This window comes from Podarcis erhardii (assembly GCF_964252035.2).
Source record: "Podarcis erhardii genome assembly, chromosome: 2".
Classification (NCBI taxonomy): Eukaryota; Metazoa; Chordata; class Lepidosauria; order Squamata; family Lacertidae; genus Podarcis; species Podarcis erhardii.
The window spans coordinates 116,197,338-116,218,243 of NC_138498.1; the positions used below are offsets into that span (position 1 = coordinate 116,197,338).

At 47.8% G+C, this 20,906-nt stretch overlaps 1 protein-coding gene and 1 long non-coding RNA gene across 4 annotated transcripts; both read left to right on the plus strand.

Annotated features, from left to right (window-relative positions):
- Positions 1 to 410: 410 nt before the first annotated feature.
- Positions 411 to 17,858, plus strand: LOC309336665 (uncharacterized protein). Of its 3 annotated transcripts, XM_081852799.1 has the most exons (9): positions 418 to 777; positions 1,243 to 1,328; positions 1,443 to 1,572; positions 2,669 to 2,785; positions 6,137 to 6,823; positions 9,620 to 10,231; positions 13,425 to 13,643; positions 16,179 to 16,358; positions 17,010 to 17,858. In XM_081852799.1, the coding sequence occupies exons 2-9, from the start codon at positions 1,254 to 1,256 to the stop codon at positions 17,021 to 17,023; spliced, it is 2,034 nt and encodes a 677-aa protein (XP_081708925.1). In that variant the 5' UTR covers positions 418 to 777; positions 1,243 to 1,253; the 3' UTR covers positions 17,024 to 17,858. The 3 variants fall into 3 exon arrangements, with proteins under 3 accessions (XP_081708924.1, XP_081708923.1, XP_081708925.1); XM_081852798.1 differs by lacking the exon at positions 17,010 to 17,858 and having other exon boundaries at positions 411 to 777; positions 9,623 to 10,231; positions 16,179 to 17,002; XM_081852797.1 differs by lacking the exon at positions 17,010 to 17,858 and having other exon boundaries at positions 414 to 777; positions 16,179 to 17,002.
- Positions 17,859 to 17,868: 10 nt separating this feature from the next.
- LOC309337402 lies at positions 17,869 to 20,584 on the plus strand. Its single transcript, XR_014154260.1, has 2 exons — positions 17,869 to 18,395; positions 18,863 to 20,584. It is a non-coding gene; the product is annotated as an uncharacterized lncRNA (long non-coding RNA).
- Positions 20,585 to 20,906: the final 322 nt, after the last annotated feature.

Here is a 20,906-nt window from a genome sequence, read left to right on the forward strand (position 1 = left end):
GTTTTGCAGCTCCCCAGAAACTGAGTAACTGAAGCACGGGACTTTTTAAAAAAAGGTTTGGGGCAGGGAGGACAAGTAGTCCCAGAATGGTGACGATTGTGGAGGGAGGACAGAAACCAGGTGGGGCGGGAATGAAATGCAGTGGCCTGGTGAACGGGGATCGTTTCACGCTGCAACATTTTGTTGCAGGTGCCCATAATAACAGGAGGATATTCAGAAAGCAGATTGGCTGTGCGGAGTGGGACGGAAACAGGAAACCGGGGAGAATGGGGTATGCAATGGAGTATCTTGAGAAAAGGGTATGGCTGGCTGAGTGCAACCCTGAGCAGCGGCACCCTCCCTGCACTGCAACACTTTGCTGCCGATCTCCCGCTTGCTCTCCCAGGCGCAGGCAGCCGTGCAATGCTAGCTTTCTCCGGCGCCTTCCCGTGCGCGCGTCCCACCGCCAGGCGGCTCTGCTCCGGCGCCTCGCCGAGGCTCCGCTCTTCGCGTCTCGGCCGGGCGCCTCGGCGGCGGTGGGCAGAGCTTCCTGGAGCAGCCGCGGCGAGATCCGGTCAGCGGCGTCTATGGAGATGGAGAGCTGGGGCTCCCGGGCGCCGGGGCTGCAGCCCGCCTAGGCGGAGGGAGGCCGGCCGAGTCCCCGGGAGGAGCGCGCTCCGGAGAGGCCGCTGGCGCAAAGGGGGAGCCGGCAGCGCGGGCGGGATTCTCCCGCGGCAGTTCCTCCCTTCCCTTTTCCCTTCCTCTCCCCTCCTTGCCAAAGGCGACGGAGCCCCGCAGGTACTGGCCCCAAGCCTAGTTTAATGCGTCTGCAGCAGGAGAGAGAGCCAGCCTGCAAAAGGGTATGTGGGGCTGGAGAGAGAGAGCAGGCGGCCGGAGGAAAAGTTTGCGCGCCTGTCATGTAGGGAAACACGGGCGCAATTCCTTTCTAAAATCATGTGAAGGGTTTTTCCCCCTTGTGGCCTTCCAGAAAATGATAAGTTTGATGCAGTGAAATAAGGTGGGTGGGGGAAAGGAAATGTAAAAGATGCTGAGTTTAGAATATTTGGAGAGGGCTGAGTATGCGGGATGGGGCTGAAAGCAAAACCCCGTTGGTGTTCCTTTTTAAAAACAAAAAATAGTTGCAGTAGTAAAAGGGGGGGGGGACTGTAGCGTTGCAAGGGTCTTCTTGTCCAATCTGCTGCAAGGCATGAATCACAACTAAAGGAATCCAAGCTTCTGACATCCCCCTTTTTTCCCTGACAGATTTTGGCAAAATGATGTGTGTGTTTGTCTTTGGAACATTTCCTCCTCCTGGGGGAAGAGAGATGGTTGCCACGGAGCCAGTACAGGTAGAGAATGGAATTGGGTGTGTGTGTGTGTGGTGGGACACAATAGCACTTTCGTAGTTTAAAAATATAAAAAAGAAAGATCAAGCACACCTTTTATTTTTCTGTTTCTTACAGGCACCGCCATTCTCCTTCGAAGAAGTGGCCGTGTATTTCACAGAGGAGGAATGGGCTCTCCTGGACACAGACCAAAGGGACCTTTATTGGGATGTCATGCAAGAGAATTATGAGAATGTGGCGTCTTTGGGTAAGGAACTGCAGGGGGGGGGGTCCACTTGTACCAGGAAGTGGTCCTTATTGGGCTATTTTTTGCAGGAAGGCTTCTCCCTTAGTTTTTTATTGTACTTCAGCAGACCTTGGGTTTCCCCCGAGTGTGTAATCGGCCCTCCCCCCTCTTAATTCTTCATAGCCCCATTTTGGTTCTAATCCATAGCTGTCAACGTTTCCCCTTTTTTAAGGGAATTTCCCTTATTCCGAATAGGATTCCTCGTAAGAAAAGGGAAAAGTTGACAGCTATGTTCTAATCTTACATTGCTCCAGCATAGTGTAAGAGAGCTCTTCCTCTGTTCTTAGCCGAGTGTCCCATTAGCTCAGCATACACTTTGCACATGGAAAGTTCCCGCTTTATTTCTGCTTGCGTCAAGGACACCTCCATCTTGAGACCTTGCAATGTCACACCCTTGGCAAGAACATGGGTTACATCTAATTCAATCCTAAATCTTCAATGCTCACAGCCTTGGTTCATCGGAAAGGTTCTCTTCCCGCCCTCCAACTCCCCGTGCAATGCTGATTACGGTTTGCAATCTTGCTTTTTCAAAATGCAAACGTTTTGAAATAAATTTCATAAATGCCAGAAGAAGTGTGCTTTTGGAAAAGTGTGTTCTTGCAACACACCAGATGTGTTGGGTCTGTAATCCTGTCTCAGGCTGCAGCTAGCAGAGGAGTGGGGAGACTTGACCTTGATTAAATGCAACTCCATGCAGTTAAAAACCTTCTGAGTCTCTGATTTCCTCCAGTATTTTTGTTGCTGGTCTGGGGCAACTAAACCACGTTTCCATCAGGCATTCGGGAACTTGTGTTTGTTTGTTTGTAAAAAAGAGTGACTTGGCACAGCTAGGCATTGGAACCAGCTGAGACCCTTTGCCCAGTATCCAGCCCTGCTCTTCTGCTCCATGTTCTTATTAGTGTTTTCCTGGAGTAAAAACTGAGCAAAACTTATCGAAAGAAACGTTCTGAAATGTGCCAATGTTCCTAGTGGTTGCAACCTGATATCCATTTAATGGGAGCTTTTGATTCCCCCTCTCCCTTATTTTTTTTTTTTATTTTTTTTTTGGACGATGGAGCCGTTCCAATTCCTAAACCCGAGTTGATCTCCCGGCTGGAACGAGGGCAAGAGCCATGGATCTCCAACCCCCAGGCTGTGGCAGAGGACAAGAAGGTTTCCAGCGGCTCCTGCCAAGGTGAGATGGGAGGTTTCCAGCGGCATTGCAAATGGGTGCCCTTTCCATGAGGAGGGCCTTGTCTTTGGGTGCTTCCTGTTGAAATATGACAATGCGGGTGACAAATAGTATTTCCTTCATGGAATACCAGGAGCATAACACCTCTCTGCCTGTCTCAGTCCTGGTATTGTTACCAAAATGATGGGGTATCAGATTCAGGTAGGCAGTGATATCGGGAATAAGTTGTTGTTGTTGTTGTTCAGTCGTTTAGTCGTGTCCGACTCTTCGTGACCCCATGGACCAGAGCACGCCAGGCACTCCTGTCTTCCACTGCCTCCCGCAGTTTGGTCAAACTCACGTTTGTAGCTTCGGGAACACTGTCCAACCATCTCTGTCGTCCCCTTCTCCTTGTGCCCTCCATCTTTCCCAACATCAGGGTCTTTCCCAGGGAGTCTTCTCTTCTCATGAGGTGGCCAAAGTATTGGAGGTGGCCAATAAGTATGTCAAGGTAAAGAAACTGTTTAGGGATAGGGCATGAGTGGATGAAGAATCAGGTAAAAGGCTTATGTCCTTCCCATCAAGTTACACCCTGCCAAAAGCCCACACCGGAGAGAATAGATTGTTGGAAGCACGTGGGAGCATGTAGTTCTGCCCTCATTGTTTTGGAACTACTACTGCTATATGTAGTAGCAGTAGCAATAGTAGCATATTACTACTACCAGTAGTATAAAATTTAGGCACCTGCCTTGAAGAGTACTGACCTCATGCTGGAACCACCATTACTAATATTACAGTGGTATTTTGGTTTTCGAACGTAATCCGTTCTGGAAGACCATTCGACTTCTGAAACGTTTGACAACCGAGGCTCAGTGGACAGTCTGCAGAATCCATTGAGAAAATGGAGAAACGCGCCTCAGAAGCCGTTCGACTTCTGAGGCACGTTCAAAAACAGAAGCAATTACTTCCGAGTTTTCGGTGTTCGAAAGCCGAAACATTCTGCTTCCAAGATGCTCGAAAACCAAGTTTCTACTTTAGCGTTATTATTATTATTATTATTATTATTATTATTATTATTATTACTAGTAGTAATATATAAAGTAGGCTCCTACCCTAAAAGAGTAGTTCTGCTTTCATTGTGCTGGAACTTCTACTATGTGTATTAGTAGTAGTAACAATAGTAGTATAAAATGTAGGCTCCTCCCTTGAGTAGTTTTGCTTTCATTATGTTGGAACCACCGTTACTACAAATATTAGTAGTATTAGTAATGACAATAGTAATATATTGCCAGTAGTAGTGTAAAATGTATAGTTATGGCCTCTTTATGCTGGAAGTACTAACTCCAGTAGTAGCAGTAGTAGTAGTACTAAGCTAGTACTTGTAGGAGGATAAAACAGGTCCCTTCAAAAAAGGGGTCCCTACAGGGCCAGCCAAACACATTTTGCTGCCTGAGGCAAAAATAGCAATTTTCTCCCCAGCTACCCTTGGACAAGGTGTGTGGCTGGTCAAGCCATATATTGGAAGCTAAAGCAGAAAACCCCCCAAGTGCCCCTCCTTCTGCTTTACAATATTGCAATATTAACCTTGTCAGGACACCCAAAATCAGCTGCCTGGGGTGACTGCCTCACTCTGCCTAATGGTTGGGCCGGTTTCTTGGAGTTTGGGGAATAGAAGTGTATGTGCATGCCTTGGGTTGTTGTTTTATTATGGCTCCACTTCCCAAAACAGCAGGCTTGTTGGTAGTTTCTCCTTACAGTTTCCTAAGGGGGGAAAAAGCCACCTTCACAAAAAGGGGGTGGAAAAACACAACTGGGCCTTTGAGGCTTCCAGTTGATGCCACCCAAAGCGTGCCTAGAATGGTTATTTCAGGGTGCCCAGAGCAACTTGGGGAAAACTATACAAAAGGCTTCTCTCTGAATACAAGCGTGATTTATAATGGATGCAATTGGAAAAGCGGTTCTGGCATCAATTTTCATGCAAATGACAATAGGGCAGTAGGTGAAAAGCAGACCCCATTGAAATGCATGAGCTGCCCCAGCAGACTCCTCAGTTGGGGATTATGTAAATTGGGAAGAGGTGGAGTTGCATTGATTTGCATGCCATGCACAATTCCTTCATGTTTCCTTAAGAAGGACTGAGGGTAGGTTTTATGTATTGCCTGAGATTTAGAATTTTGCATACATATATTAATGCATAGAGAGGCAGTGTGGTGTAGGGGATAGAGCAGGATTTCTCAGACTTCTGCTAGCAATGGGACATTACACACACACACACACACACACAGAGAGAGAGAGAGAGAGAGAGAAACTGGAGGCACGTTTCATTCCGGCAACTGAAAATGCGATATTTCTACAGCTTGAAAGAAAAAACATCAGAGCAAGGACTTATTCAGAGATACAACACCTTCCTCTGTACTGGGAGTGACACACACATTCTCTCTCCATGTGCATCCTGAACGTAGAGATGCAAAAGAATTCCATTTACACTAATTAGGAGACCCTTCCAGAAATTATTGCTCATTCAGAGATGCAACAGCCAACCTCCTTTTAAGATGCTGTGTCTCTGCATTGGCACAGCAAAATGCTCTCTTCATCCCTGATGCTGAGAAATCAAGTTGCATGCTTAAAGAGGCCAATTAAAAAGGAAGCAAGTGCCGAGAAAGGACTCATTTAGAGAAGCAACAGGTGAACCCTTTGAGAGCGGGTAATTGTGCTGTTTTTGTATATCAGGAGTACTTGAAATGTCTGATGCATGAATATAGCAGAACTGCTCATGGTACTGAGGGTAGTTAGGAAGTGGGCAAGTCCAGAGAGGGATAGCTCAGTCGGTGGAGCATGAGACTCTTAATCTCAGGGTTGTGGGTTCAAGCCCCACATTAATAATAATAATAATAATATTTTATTATTTATACCCCGCCCATCTGGCTGGGTCTCCCCAGCCACCTTGGGCGGCTTCCAACAAAGTATTAAAATACAGTGGTCTGTTAAACATTAAAAGCTTCCTTAAACAAGGCTGCCTTCAGATGTCTTTTAAAAGTCTGGTAGTTGTTTTTCTCTTTGATATCTGGTGGGAGGGCGTTCCACAGGGCAGGTGCCACTACCGAGAAGGCCCTCTGCCTGGTTCCCTGTAACTTGGCTTCTCGCAGTGAGGGAACCGCCAGAAGGCCCTCGGTGCTGGACCTCAGTGTCCGGGCAGAACGATGGGGGTGGAGACGCCCCTTCAGATACATTGGGTGAAAGATTCCTGCATTGCAGGGGCTGGGATGAGATGATTCTTGTGGTCCCTTCTATGATTCTGTCAGTCAGGCAGAGACTCACTTTTCCAGCCTTAGCCTTGCATTCTCCCTTCAGACCACTTTCCTCTCTCCCTCTCAGGGAACAACGTTTATTTTAATTCTCCCGCCATCCCGGCGAGCGAGGTGATCGTGCGGGAGATCAAAGAAGAGGTTCCCGAACGAGAAATCTTGGACCGAGCAGAGCCCCAGTGGACTTTGTTGGGCTCTCCTCCGGGGCTCGACCCCCTGAACTCGGAGAGCCGCTGCGGGCTGCAGAGGCCGTGGGAGATGCCTCCGGGGACAGTGTGGCGGGAGCCGTCGCGGCACCTGCGGGCGGCGAGCTCGAAACGCAGCATGTTCCACGTGGGGCGCAAGAAGCTGATGTGCCCCGAGTGCGACCGGTGGTTCCACTGCAAGTCCGAGTTCCTGCTGCACTGGAGGACCCACACGGGCGAGAAGCCCTACGAGTGCCTGGCGTGCGGCAAGCGCTTTATCCAGAGCTCCCACCTCAGCGCCCACCGGCGCATCCACACGGGGGAGAAGCCCTATGAGTGCCCCAAGTGCGGGCGCAGCTTTAACCGCCGCTCCACCCTCACTGAGCACCTGCGCATCCACACCGGAGAGAAGCCTTACAAGTGCCTGCAGTGCGGGGAGAGCTTCCGATGGAGGCCGTACCTCACCAAGCACCAGAGGGTTCACGTGGGCGGCGCCGTCTACAAAGGCCTGAGCGACGGGGAAGCCATGTTCGAGAGCCCGCCCCCGGAGGAGCAACAGGGAAGCCACCCAGGTGAGCGCCGTCTTCGTCATGCAAATATTGCAAATTAGACTGCAGCGTTGTCTAGCCCATGCGTTGACAGAACAGCGGCAGATTTGTTTTCCTTCGTTTTGCTGGTAAAGTCCAGATTCTACAGCTGAGATTCCTACGTTGCAGGGGGTTTGGGCTAGATCATGGGTAGTCAAACTCTGGGGTTGTGGTGCTCATCTCGTTTTACTGGCCGAGGGAGCCGGCGTTTGTCCGCAGACAGCTTCCAGGTCATGTGGCCAGCATGACTAAGCCGCTTCTGGCGAAACCAGAGCAGCGCCCGGAAACGCCGTTTACCTTGCCGCCGGAGCGGTACCTGTTTATCTACTTGCACTTTGACATGCTTTTGAACTGCTAGGTGGGCAGGAGCTGGGACTGAACAACAGGAGCTCACCCTGTTGCGGAGATTCGAACTGCCGACCTTCCGATTGGCAAGCCCTAGGCTCTGTGGTTTAGACCACAGTGCCACCTGCATCCCACATGATTAGAATGTGTGTTTTTATTTAAAATACATCTCTGGGTTATTTGTGGGGCATAGGAATTCGTTCATTTTCCCCCCCCAAAAGTATAGTCTGGCCCCCCACAAGTTCTGAGGGACAGTGAACCGGCCCCCTGCTGAAAAAGTTTGCTGACCCCTGGGCTAGGTGATCCTTGGGGCCACTTCCAACACTACGGTTCTGTGATTCTGTGAGTGCGAGCAATTAAACGGCCAGCAGCAGCAGAGTGCACCCAGCAATGTGTTGTGACATTTGCCAGTTTGGGATCTTAAAAAAATGGGAGGGGGTGTGTGTGTTTTGTGCAGAACGGAAATGGGTAGTGGAAGGTTGTAACTGATTGGCTACAGAGCGGCTATGACAGTATATACATTGATTGAAATTGCAATGAGAAAAAGAGGATCGACCCGAAATACATACTTCCTTTCCTGGAAGGAGGAGTGTGTGTGTGTGTGTGTGTGTGCTTGCCTACGTAAACCTCTGACTTTGCATGGCTGGGAGGGCACTGGTAGTACAATTCAAAGGTAAGAGTTGCAGTCAAATGCTCTGTTGTTCAGCATGCTGGAAGGTTGGTTTTGGTTTTAGTTGCTCTTTCCAGCATTGTGCCGGGAATGTAATTCCTGAAAAAATAGGCAGTCCCAGTGGCCACTTCTGCGTGCTCCCTGCCCACTCTTGAGCAGAATTGATGTATGCAAATTAAAACATTTGTGCAAATGTCATGCATTGATGGGTTCTGATAAATGTGCTGGATTAGATTCGTCTTGGACTCGAGCTCTCTTTTGAATAAGCAGAAACGGTCCTGAGTTATGCACTGAGATTGTGCTGCCCATCCAAATTGCTGAACCCTGCAGTGTTAAGAAAGGAACAATAGAGAAAGATGGTGTAGACTCCGAACGTTTTATTGCTTAGAATATTTATAAACTTGCTCTTCTCCCCAAAGGACTTTCAGACAGATTACATTCTGAGAATCAGTTCATAACAATAGGGCATCATTCCAATGTCCTGGTTGTGGGTGCTATTCACTTTGTAACCCAAACAGCGTAAGAACACGATAAGATGACCCGCAGGCTGGAGGTTCTCCACCTCTGCTCTAGATAGACCAATATGTAAGGTTTGCAGAAATTGATTCTTTTAACCTGCCTGCATCCATGCTTTTTAAGACTATAAATAGGCAGGCTAGGGGTGGGTCTACATAGTGGGGGAGGGCCCTACCATAAATAAATCAGAAATTAAATTATTAGAACAAAAGGAAAAAAATGCTATGGAAAATCACGAAGAAATTTCTGTTGCATTTTAGTGCCATCTGGTGTTGCATATTTATAACACATTCAAATAGCTTTTTCTTTACTAATGTAGCTTAGTCCTAGGACAATGTAGGGGTGGGGAGAGTCTATTCAGGACTTTATTATTATTATTATTATTATTAGTAGTAGTAGTAGTAGTAGTAGTAGTAGTAGTACTATTACTACCACTACTACTATTTTATTTTATTTATATGCCACCTATCTGCCTGGGTTGCCCCAGACACAATGGGCAGCTTCCAGCAAAATATAAAAGCACAATAAAACATCAAACATCAAGGACTTCCCTATACAGGGCTGTCTACCGATGATTCTGAAAGTCAGAGTTGTTTATTTCCTTGACACATCTAATGGGAGGGTGTTCCACAGGGCGGGCGCCACTACCGAGAAGGCCCTCTGCCTGGTTCCCTGTAACCTCACTTCTCGCAGTGAGGGAAGCAGCAGAAGACCCTCGGAGCTGGACCTCAGTGTCCAGGCTGAATGATGGGGGTAAACCAATATGCTCCTTTAAGTATACAGGGGGACACAAGTGGCGCTGTGGGTTAAACCAAAGAGCCTAGGACTTGCCGATCAGAAGTTCGGTGGTTCGAATCCCCATGACGGGGTGAGCTCCCGTTGCTCAGTCCCTGCTCCTGCCAACCTAGCAGTTTGAAAGCACATCAAAGTGCAAGTAGATAAATAGGTACCACTCCAGCGGGAAGGTAAATGGCGTTTCCGTGCGCTGCTCCGATTCGCCAGAAGTGGCTTAGTCATGCTGGCCACATGACCCGGAAGCTGTACACTGGCTCCCTCGGCCAATAAAGCGAGATGAGCGCCGCAACCCCAGTGTCATCCGCGACTGGACCTAATGGTCAGGGGTCCCATTACCTTTAAGTATACAGGGCTGAGGCCGTTTAAGGCTTTAAAGGTCAACACAAACATTTTGAAAATATGGAAACATATGTGGGATTCTATTTCTCTGACCTGCCTTTTCCTCTGCCCTCCAGAAGATGACGCCGTGGGGAGTGTGAACGTGGAGGCCTTTCCCCAGCACGCTGCCTCTGAGGAGGGGACAGAACAGCCTGGCGGGGCCGGCCTTAACCTGGAAATGGAAGGCCAGCCGCCCGAGAGGCCTATAAAGACTGAAGTGGAAGGGAACGACGTCACGGACGTCAGCCAGATCAAGATCGTTCAGGTGGAGAAGAAGCACGTTTGCCACGAGTGCGGCAAGGCCTTCCAGTACAAGTTTGAGCTGGTGAAGCACCACCGGACGCACACGGGGGAGAAGCCCTTCGAATGTCTGGCGTGCGGCAAGAGGTTCTTCCAGAGCACCCACCTCAACGCCCACCTGCGCATCCACACGGGGGAGAAGCCCTACGAGTGCCCCAAGTGCGGGCGCAGCTTCAACCGCCGCTCCACCCTCACTGAGCACCTGCGCATCCACACCGGAGAGAAGCCTTACAAGTGCCTGCAGTGTGGGGAGAGCTTCCGATGGAGGCCGTACCTCACCAAGCACCAGAGGGTCCACTCGGGGGACAACGCCTACAAGTATTTTGATGGCGGGGAGAGCCTCTACGACAGCTCGGCCTTCTCCGAGCACCAGGAGGAGATCCACCCAGGTGCGGAAGCCGGTGCCGTGAAGAGGAGAGGCCTCTGCTGGATCAGGCCAAAGTCCCATACTGGCTCTGTGCTCTCTCCTCGCCAATTGAGTTCATCTTCTTTTATTTAAATGTTTGGGAGTGTGCCTCTTCATCAGATGTGTAACACAGCAGCAGGCAACATTATATGGCAATACAGTGGTACCTCGGGTTACATACGCTTCAGGTTACAGACTCCGCTAACCCAGAAATAGTACCTCGGGTTAAGAACTTTGCTTCAGGATGAGAACAGAAATCATGCTCCGGCAGCGCAGCAGCAGCAGCAGGAGGCCCCATTAGCTAAAGTGGTGCTTCAGGTTAAGAACAGTTTCAGGTTAAGAATGGACCTCCGGAACGAATTAAGTACTTAACCCGAGGTACGACTGTAATAATATCAACCAGAAGATTGATAGCTCAGTTGGTAGAGCATGAGACTCTTAATCTCAGGGTCGTGGGTTCAAGCCCCACATTGGACAAAAGTTCCAGTTACAGATAGGTAGCCGTGTTGGTCTGCCATAGTCAAAACAAAACAAATTCCTTCCAGTAGCACCTTAAAGACCAACTAAGTCACTGAACTGACTTAGTTGGTCTTTAAGGTGCTACTGGAAGGAATTTGTTTTGATTGGACAAAAGGTTCCTGTATTGCAGCGGGGTGGACTAGATCCATGTTTCCCAACTATGTCCCCCTGGGGGGCCCCAGGATATTCCTAGGGGGCCACAGGTGAAAAATGCATAAATGGGGGGCACACAGCAAGAGCCTAGGGGGCCACAGAGGGAAGTGAGAAGTGAAGGGGGTGTATATATATATACAGTGGTAACTCGGGTTACAGACGTTTCAGGTTACATACGCTTCAGGTTACAGACTCTGCTAACCCAGAAATAGTACCTCGGGCTAAGAACTTTGCTTCAGGATGAGAACAGAAATCGTGCGGTGGCAGTGCAGCAGCAGCAGCGGGAGGCCCCATTAGCTAAAGTGGTACTTCAGGTTAAGAACAGTTTCAGGTTAAGAACGGAGCTCCAGAATGAATTAAGTTCTTAACCCAAGGTACCATTGTATTTATAGTATAATAGATATAGATATATATATATATTATATCCTGATTGGCTGGCTATCCACTGGCCAATCCCAAGCGGGTAAGGGGGTGCCCACCAGGGCCTGGTGCTCCTTTTTGCCATGTGTGTTTTCTTGGAGTAGTCCTGGTTTTTTTTCCGGCGGGAGAGGACAATCGCTGAGGCTCCCGGTTTGGCCAGTGGAGCCCGTGATCCAGAACCCCTGGTCAGGTAAGTGCAGTGGTGGGGTGGCAATGGGTAGGGCTGGGCCAGCTGGAACTGCTTGTTGCTGCCGCCGGTGCTGGGCCTGGTGGCAGCCTGGGCCTGACTCTGCAATCCAAGGTGGCAGCCTGGGCCTGACGCTGCAGGGTGCAATCCAGCACCTAGTGCAGCCTTTCTCAACCTGTGGGCCCCCAGATGTTGCTGAACTACAACTCCCATCACCCCTAGCTAGCAAGGCCAGAGCTCAGGGATGATGGGAGTTGTAGTCCAACAACATCTGGGGACCCACAAGTTGAAAACCACTGGCCTAGTGGATCAGGGCCTTTGGGTGTTGCCAAGGGGCACAGGCCCTGTCAGTAGCGTCGGCCTGTCTCTACAAAGTGCAGGATGAAAACCAACCCAGCCAGGTGGAGTCGTCTGGTGCTGCTGACTTGCATCTAGTAAATAACTGTCTACTCAGAAGAAAGCCGCACTGCATTGAGAGGGCCTTGCTACTAGGTAAGGGTGTGGGGGGCTATAGTGTTTTACCTAGACAGCCAGGGTTCCTCCAGAGGAAAACAAGCTTTTTGCACAAGGTCAGTTAGGACCACTTGCTTTTTAAAATTCTCCCATGTATACGGAACTCCCTGTGCGCCTTTTGTAAGTTCCCCCTCTGTGCCAAACAACTAGGGCCAAATAAGTGGTGTTTACTTTTTATAACACAGTACGTGGAAGATGGATCTCCCTCAGGAGGTGGTGGATTCTCATTCCTCAGAGGTTTTTAAGCAGAGTTTGGACGGCCATCTGTCATGGATGCTTTAGCTGAGATTCCTGCATTGCAGGGAGTTGCAGTAGAAAGATAACTCTTGGCGTCTCTTCCAGCTCTATGATTATATGTTTTTCTGCTTCAGCAATATTTCATTATGTTCCCATTATTTTATGTAATTGTATTTTGTATAAATTAAAAAATATATAATTAAACATGCTATATTTACAAACCATTTAAATAGCTACCTTTTTACTAGTAGGAGAGGGGCCATGGACATAGCCAGAATTTATGTTAGGGGGAGGTAGAACCTCATATTTGTATTGATTTCTACTTATGGGGGGGGCAGCTGCCCCCTCCCCACCCCGGCTATGCCCAAGGGGGGACCACAGGAAGGAACCAAGATAAGAGGGAGGCCACGTTCGGAAAAAGGTTGAGAAACACTGACCTAGGTAACCCTCGTGGTCCTTTCCAGCTCTATGATTCTGTGATTCTATGCTCAACTTTTGGGTAAAAAAGGGAAATTGTCAATATTTATTTACGTATTTATTAACTGACACAAGAAAAACTTTAGTCAAAACTAAGTAAAGCCTATCTTTAAATATATATATATATAAAATATAAACTTCTGATGTCTAGGGGAAGCCCACATGGTTTCAGCTGTCGATATTTGTAGTGAAAAATGCTGGCTCAAACCAGCAGCCCTTCCTGGTTCATCATCCTGTTCTCACAGTGGTGAATCGGATACTTATGGGAAGCCTGAGAGCGATTCCTAGGAACTGCCTTCAACATGGGGTATAGAACGTCCATGTAGATAGCCTCCTTCTCCATGAATTTGCCCAGTCCTCTTTTAAAGCTGGTAGCTGTCACTATCTCTTGTGGGAGCGAATTCATCCTAATAATAATAATAATAATAATAATAATAATAATAATAATATGCCACCCATCTAACTGAGATTTAACTACGCGCTGCTGTGTGGAAGAAGTACTTTAGTTTGTCTTTCCCAAATCAAACACTTCTCTCTGTGTGTGCTTCCAGAGGGTTCCTCATTCCCTGTTTCCAGTCTCATTCCAACTGAGCTACAACTGAAGCTTCAGCAGTCTAACTCCTTCCTATTCTCATCTAACTGCTCTCTCATTTCTTCTCCTTCCAACTAGAATATTTGGTTTCTGCGCCCGACTCCCGCATGGCACCTCGGGGAGAGCCGTGGGTGCAAGGCCCCCAGGGCTCTGAGGGGAGGCAGATTCACAGAAGTGGCTCTGAAGGCGAAGGGGCAGCGGAGCCATTGCGAGGGCAGTCCGAGGGGGAGGGCGAAGGCGTGGACTCTCCGAGGAGCCTCGCTGCCCCTCACGACAGGGCAGGAGCCAGCGACTCGTGTAGGTTTGCTCTCTGCTCCCTCAGATTCGCCTAGTTCACTTTGCCTACTGTCTTTTCCGATACCCTTTTAAGTGTGTTGTGTTTTAGGGGGGATTACAGTGGTACCTCTGGATGCGAACGGGATCCGTTCTGGAGCCCCGTTCACATCCTGAAGTGAACACAACCCGTATCTGCACGTGTGCAGGTCACGACTTGCCGCTTCCGCGCATGCACGCGACGTCATTTTGAGCGCATGCGCATGTGTGAGCGGCGAAACCCAGAAGTAACGCGTTCCATTACTTCCGGGTCGCCGCAGAGCGCAACCCGAAAATGCTCAGCCTGAAGCAACTTCAACCCGAGGTATGACTGTATTACAGTGGTGCCTCGCAAGACGAAATTAATCCGTTCCGTGAGGCTCTTCGTATAGTGGTATTTTCATCTTGCGAAGCAAGCCCATTGACAGCTTAGCGGATTAGCGCTATTAGCGGTTTAGCAGCTTTTAGCGGATCAGCTGATAAGCGGCTTAGCGGCTTAGGAAAAGGGGAAAAAAGGGGGGGAAACCCGCAGGAACTCGCAAGACATTAGGGAAATTCGTTTTGCAAAGCGCCTCCAAAACAGAAAACCCTTTCGTCTAGCGGGTTTTCCGTCTTGCGAGGTGTTCGTCTTGCGGGGCACCACTGTAGTTTGTTTTGTTCTTATTTTTATTATGTATTTTGTGGGGGGGGGTTTACATTGTATTTTATGTTGTGAGCTGCCCTGAGATCTATGGATGAAGGGCAGTGTACTAATTGAATGAATGAATAAATGAATTATTATTATTATTATTATTATTATTATTATTATTAATTGCGGCACTTCAAATGTAGGGTGTGAATGTGGCCTACAGTAACTACTACTACTACTACTACTACGACTACTACTTTAGGCCACATTCACACCCTACATTTGAAGTGCCACGATACCACTTTAAACAGTCATGACTTCCCTCAGAGAATTCTGGGAGCTGTAGTTTGTTATGGATACTGGGCCTGACAGTTCCCAGATTTCCCTGTGAAGAGAGGTGGATTATTGGGGGGGGGGGTTGAGATCATTTTTATTTGATTTTACAAGTGTAAATTTATAACAATAACAAATGCATATCCATATAAAGAGATTTATCTGAATCGCAAGACTTCCCACCCCACCCCCCTCCCTGGGTCCCTATTATCCATAGTGTTTGTTACATTACAAGTGTTATTAGAATCCTGCTAAAGTTTTCATCTGCTTACAGTGGTCTAAGAGAGATGGGTTGTTAAACCCCTCTGGGAATTGTGAGGGGTGAATGGTGGGGTGGGTGTGTCTCCTAACAACTCTCAGCACCTTTAGCAAGCTACACCTCCCATAATTCTTTGGGGGAAGCCATGACGGTTTAACATGGTCTTGTGGCGCTTCAACGGTGTGGTGTGAAAGTCACCTCAGACTGGAGCCTGGGGTTTAACATGAGTGAGAGCTCCCTCACATGATACCTCAGGTAGAAGAGCTGCACCCAGCTGCCCTCCAATAAAACAAGGGTGGGACACCTAATCCATCCCGAGGGCCGCATTCCCTTCTGTGCAGCCCCCTGGGGGCCGCATGCTAATAGTAGGTCGGGCCAGAGGCAAAAATGGGTGGAGCAACAAATGTAGATTTTGCCTCTGTACATCAGGCTAGCGCAGTACAATTTTACCTTTGCACACCCCTCAGGCAAGCAAATAGGCATTATGAGGGTTCAGGGATACAATCCAGCCAGGCAAAAAATACTCTGGGTGTGAAAGGGGGGTGAGTGAGGGGTGTAGCCTGGAGAGAGGGGTGTGGCATGGGCCACATGGTGAGGTTTAGTGGGCCAGAGTTGGCCCCACCCCTGAGGTCCCCCCTTCCCCTGCTATAAAATTACAGCAGGAGTGAGGAACTAATTCGGCCCTACAGGCAGTGCTATTTTCCTAGCGGGGAGTGGAAAGCCGATAACTCGCCCTCCTTCTCTCAGAATGGGCGAGTTCCGGCAAATTCCGGCTGAAAAGAAGCCCTGCCCTCAGGACTTTCCATTTGACCCACCAGGCCGCTTTGGCCAAGCCACACCCAACCTGCCCTATACCTGGCATGTAAAGATGTGGCTTGGCAGAAAGGGGGGGGGGGGTTGCAGGCAACCCTAGTCAGCCTCCCTGCTCCTCACAACAACCCTGCGAGGTAGGTTGGCCTAAGTGGTTGTATCTTTCCAAAGGTCGCGCAGTGAACTCCGTGGCTGAATGGGGACCCAGGAAGTGAAGGGGGTATATATATATACAGTGGTACCTCAGGTTACAGACACTTCAGGTTACAGAATCCGCTAACCCAGAAATAGTATCTTGGGTTAAGAACTTTGCTTCAGGATGAGAACAGAAATCGTGCAGCAGTGGCGCGGTGGCAGCGGGAGGCCCCATTAGCTAAAGTGGTGCTTCAGGTTAAGAACAGTTTCAGGTTAAGAACAGACCTCCAGAACAAATTAAGTTCTTAACATGAGATACTACTGTAATATTAATAACTGTCATTATTTTTGCAAGGTGATAGCATGACAACTGAAAACCCAGAGGAGGAGACCCAGCAAAGAGGCCTTGAGCTAGAAGTCAACGATGTGTCGCCAGACAGATCCGAAGGAAACGTTTCCCTGAAGTCTCGAGCCGTCTCTGATAGTAGTGGCCATGGGTCTTTGGAACAGCTAACAGCAGAGTGGGATGAATCTGGTCAGTATGGAAAAGGCCTCCTGAGCAATTTGGCCTTGTCAAGTTTCTAGCCCTTAAGCTTACAAAAAAGAGAGAGAGGTTTGTAGGTCCACCATGTTGTAGCTGCTTTGGGCGTGCTGGCTGGGGAGGGATTTGGGGTATGTTTGGCCTCGAGAAGAGAAGACCAAGAGGTGAGGTGATCGCCATCTTCAGATGTATGAAGCGGCTATCACATTGGAGATAGAAAAAGCTTTGCCCCCTGCTACTCTAGACTGGTGGAACCTAAACCAATGGATTAAAATTACAAGAAAGAAGATTGCGACTAAACATTAGGAAGAATGGCCATGTTATCAAGGATCCTTTAGGGGTCTGGACTAGATGATCCTTGGGATCCCTTCCAGCTAAATGATTCTTTGATTCTAAGCAGGAATATCTCCCAACCCTGTCTGAAGGTGCTGAAGATTGAACTACCACATTCTAGCCGGCACAGGTGGCTCCTCTTATCCCTTCTCTAGATCAACAGTCCAAAAGGAGATTGCAGGTTTCCAGATTCCACAGAACTCCCATTGAGGCAGCACTGAAAGATAGTATAAGTCCAGGGAAAGATAACCTGCCCTTTCTTATCCTGTCATAGTTCTGTTTTCTTTCTTTCTTTCTTTGTTTTCTCCACAGATCGTTTAAAATAAAATCCTTCCAACCCCCGGCCTCATCCTTGAATGATGAAACTGTCGGAATGCGGAAAGAGCCTCCGTTTGTCTACTGGTGGGATCTCCAAGTAAACTGTTCTGTCCAGCAGCAAAAAGAGACACCCAGAGTTTAGTGCGTCTTGCAATTTCTTTTGGAAAGACTTGAAGACACAGAAGCATTCATAACTCCCCCCCGCTCCCCTCCTCCAGTGTTAACCAGACACTTGCATAGCTAACATGTACGGATTGCGGGAAAGGGTGGGGTTCTTTAACTGAAATATTAACATTTGTCTTTTCTTTTATTTTATTTTGTATGGGTTAATTCATGCGCATGTTTTGTGTTGTCACCCAGGAATACGCTAATGTTATGATCTGCGATCTGGGGAAGGTCATCATTATGAGGTTAGTGATTTAGATTTCACAAGTGTAAACATTTTTAAGGCTGAGATTATATGCATTTCAAAATTGCACTTGCACAAGGACACAAGCTGGTGCCAGGACACTGCGTTCCGGCATTCCTGAGAAACGGGGGCTTTCCAGGTTTCTAGCCCTTAAGCCTGTAAGGATGGAGTTTTTGAATCTGAAAATCTAGAGCACTGAATAGAGTTGTGAGCGGTCAGGAGGCAGGGTTTCGGTGTCCTGTGAAACTAACGGTGTAAGCAGAAACAATTATGCAAAAGAGGCAAATATGTATATATAAATATGCAAATGACTTTTCATTTGCATGCCATGTCCAGGTCAAAGAATTTAGCTACTTTTGCTGCAGAACATTGATTTAATTAAGGGCAAAAAATATACATCCTGACTATGGGAAGCCAGTCAAGGTCATAAAGTCAAGGTCATCCTTTCCCCTTCCTTTTTTGCAGACAAAACCCTGATTCTCACAGGCTCACAGTCACGTTTCACAGTAAACTCATGTGTCATGTGACTTTTCTCTTTTTGAGTATGGAATTGTCAACATTTCTTTTGTGTGGATGTGCTCGCCCATGTGGCCGGAACTGAGAATCCCTACTCGCTGGAGGACCATTGCTTTTCACTAATTTCTCTGCAGAGTGGACATTCTCTGATGCCACCTCACGGCACATTCTAGAAGAAGTGTTTGCCAACTAGAATTGATCACTTTGTGGTGAATTTACCCTCTCATAAGTGAATTTGCAGGTGTGAGTATCGGACCCAGGGTACTTTGCAGCAGCAGACGAAGTGTAATTATTATTATTATTTTTAATTGGGGGGGGAAACCCTAATACTGAATAATATAACTCAGCGACAGTTATGAGGGGCTAACATTTTATTGATTTTTGTGTTTTTATTGTTAGCTGTGTGTGTGCTTTAGACCTGGTTTATAAATAAGTCAGGACTGTATTCAACTACCGTATTTTTCGCCCTATAGGACGCACTTTTTCCCCTCCAAAAATGAAGGGGAAATGCGTGTGCGTCCTATGGGGCGAATGCAGGCTTTCACTGAAGCCTGGAGAGCGAGAGGGGTCGGTGCGCACCGACCCCTCTCGCTCTCCAGGCTTCAGGAGAGCCGCAGCGCCAGTCCCACAAGGTCGGGGGACAGCGGGGAGGCGGAACGCCGCCATCCCACTGTCTCCCGATGTGGTTTGGAGGCTGACGGCGGGGAGACGCGTGCTTTTCCCCGCCGCCAGCCCCGCAAGCTCCGGGGACAGCTGGGAGGCGCAGCGCATCCTCCCGCTGTCCCTGGACCTGATCTGCAGGCGGGCGGCGGCCCCACAAGCGCCTGGGGGGGGGAAATAATTTTTTTTCTTTATTTCCCCCCAAAAAAACTTGGTGCGTCCTATGGGCCGGTGCGTCCTATGGGGCGAAAAATACGGTAAGTCCTGCCCGGAGAAGACCCACTGAAATTAATTCATCTAAGATGGTCATGTCTGTTGGCTTCAGTGGTTCCTGCTCAGATTAGCATTGAGGCCACCCTTAATGTGTGACTTCCTGCATTTCTAAGCTGGCCCACAAAAAATGCTGTCTTTTCAGAGTCTGTGGTCTGGATCCTGCATTAACTTGGAATTGATGACAGACTTTTTGCAGCAGGATTGTCAGCTGGTACAGTTCTGCAGTTCTGGATCCCAGCCTTTGCACTGTAAAGAGTTACGTATATTCTTTTATTATTGTTGCGGTTAATTCCTTCTTAACGAGGCCCTCTTCGTTTTGGAAGACTGACTTCCCCGCCTGCCCAGTTCTGACAGTTTTTGGTGTTCAAAACAGCACAGGGAGGTGACCAGTTGCTTAATTTTAATTTTAAACTGTAGAGCAATTTTCCATACAGAGTGGTGCATTTTTTTAAATTTAAAAAACAGTAATAGAATAGAAGGGTAAAATGCAGGATAGAATGATGAGAAGCATGGTGTTAGAAGCAGCTTGAGAGATCCCTCTTTGATTCTCAGGGAGCTGCTCCATAGCAATTCATCTCTCTTCCCAGGGAACTGTGTCTATGTGAGGAGTCTACCTAACAACTCTCAGCACCCTTAACAAACTACAGTTCCTGGTATTCTTTGTGGGGTGGAAACCACGACTGCTTAAAGTGGTGTGGTGCTGTCTTAAATTTATAAATGGGGCATTATTTAATTGGCAGCCATGCAGACCACCAGCCATGGGGCTCAATACTCTCCTTGTTTGAGTTCAGAAGCAGGCCGCAGTAGTAGTAGTAGTAATTTTTATTATTGTTTATACCCCACCCATGTGACTGGGTTGCCTTGGCCACTCTGTGCAGCTTCCAACAGAATATAAAATCACAAGTAATGTCATTGGTCTGGTTAGCTCAGTATTGTCTATTCTGATTGGCTGCAGCTCTCCAATGTTTCTAATTTGGGGGGATGTTCTTCAGAATTGCATTCTAATACCATTTTTAACTTTTTGACATACCAGGGAGTGAAACTGGGACCTTCTGCATGCAAAGGAAGCTCTCTACCACTGAGGGTACTAGCAGTCATGTGCAGCCTTGATGCACATGTGTGAATCCGTTTTGTTTCCAGTGGGGACCTAAATGCACTAATCTTTCTTCTTCTTCTCTGGATCGTATACACAAAGCTGCTGCTTTTCACTTTTCAAGCTTAAAAAGATTCCTCATTACATTAAAAGGATTTTATTTTAAAAATTGGGAAAGGGGGTTGGCATGTATGGGAAAAACCGTACCGGAGCAACTCAGCGTTTGAAAAGCACAGCCGGCCTGCAAAATGTAGCAATAAGGCACGCAGCCTAGGAACACTGGGCTCAGTTCATACAGGCATCATCTCGCTTTAATCCCATTGAGATCACCTTGACTTCAAGTTAGATATGAATAACTTCAGCCCCGTTGATTTCAATAGAAGTTAACTATACCCATCTACTCAGAAGTATGGCCCATAGTTTTCAAAGTGTGTTTAACCACAGCACTCACCTGTGTTTTCAAGCTGACAGGAGCTGCATTCATTTGACAATGTGATAATCAGATTTTCTTTTTCTTTGCATAACTCCGTTTTACTTCTGCTTTAATAATAAAAATGTTTCCACTTCCCTTTCCCCCGTTACTTACTTTTAAGGAACAACATGCATAAAAACTGAGAACGGTATCGTTGACTTCTCCTTTCTTAAGTATGAGGAGTATGAGGTGGAAGAATGGGCCGTACTATTTTGAGCCCGGTATGCAGGTACCCTTGCAAGCAATTCCTGTGAAAATGCTCCCGCCTGTCAAGTGTTTTTAGCCAGTGAGTGATTGAGTTTAGACAGCAGGTGGCAGGAATCCCTGGGGGTCCTCAATGACTCCTGATTTCATACACACACACCGTTCAATGCATTTCCCCCTTTTTTTTTATTTCCTAGGCAGAAATTAAGCAGGTCCTTTTTTCACATTGAAAGGCAATTATGAGATGGGGATGTGTTTGTGTTT

What these genes read in the sequence shown, in the direction of transcription:
- LOC309336665 (XM_081852797.1), top strand. Translation starts at nt 1,254, where the DNA reads ATGATGTGTGTGTTTGTCTTTGGAACATTTCCTCCTCCTGGGGGAAGA. An exon ending in TGAGAATGTGGCGTCTTTGG is followed by an intron (nt 1,573 to 2,668) that starts GTAAGGAACTGC and finishes TGGACGATGGAG; the next exon opens with CCGTTCCAATTCCTAAACCC. An exon ending in GCAACAGGGAAGCCACCCAG is followed by an intron (nt 6,824 to 9,619) that starts GTGAGCGCCGTC and finishes TCTGCCCTCCAG; the next exon opens with AAGATGACGCCGTGGGGAGT.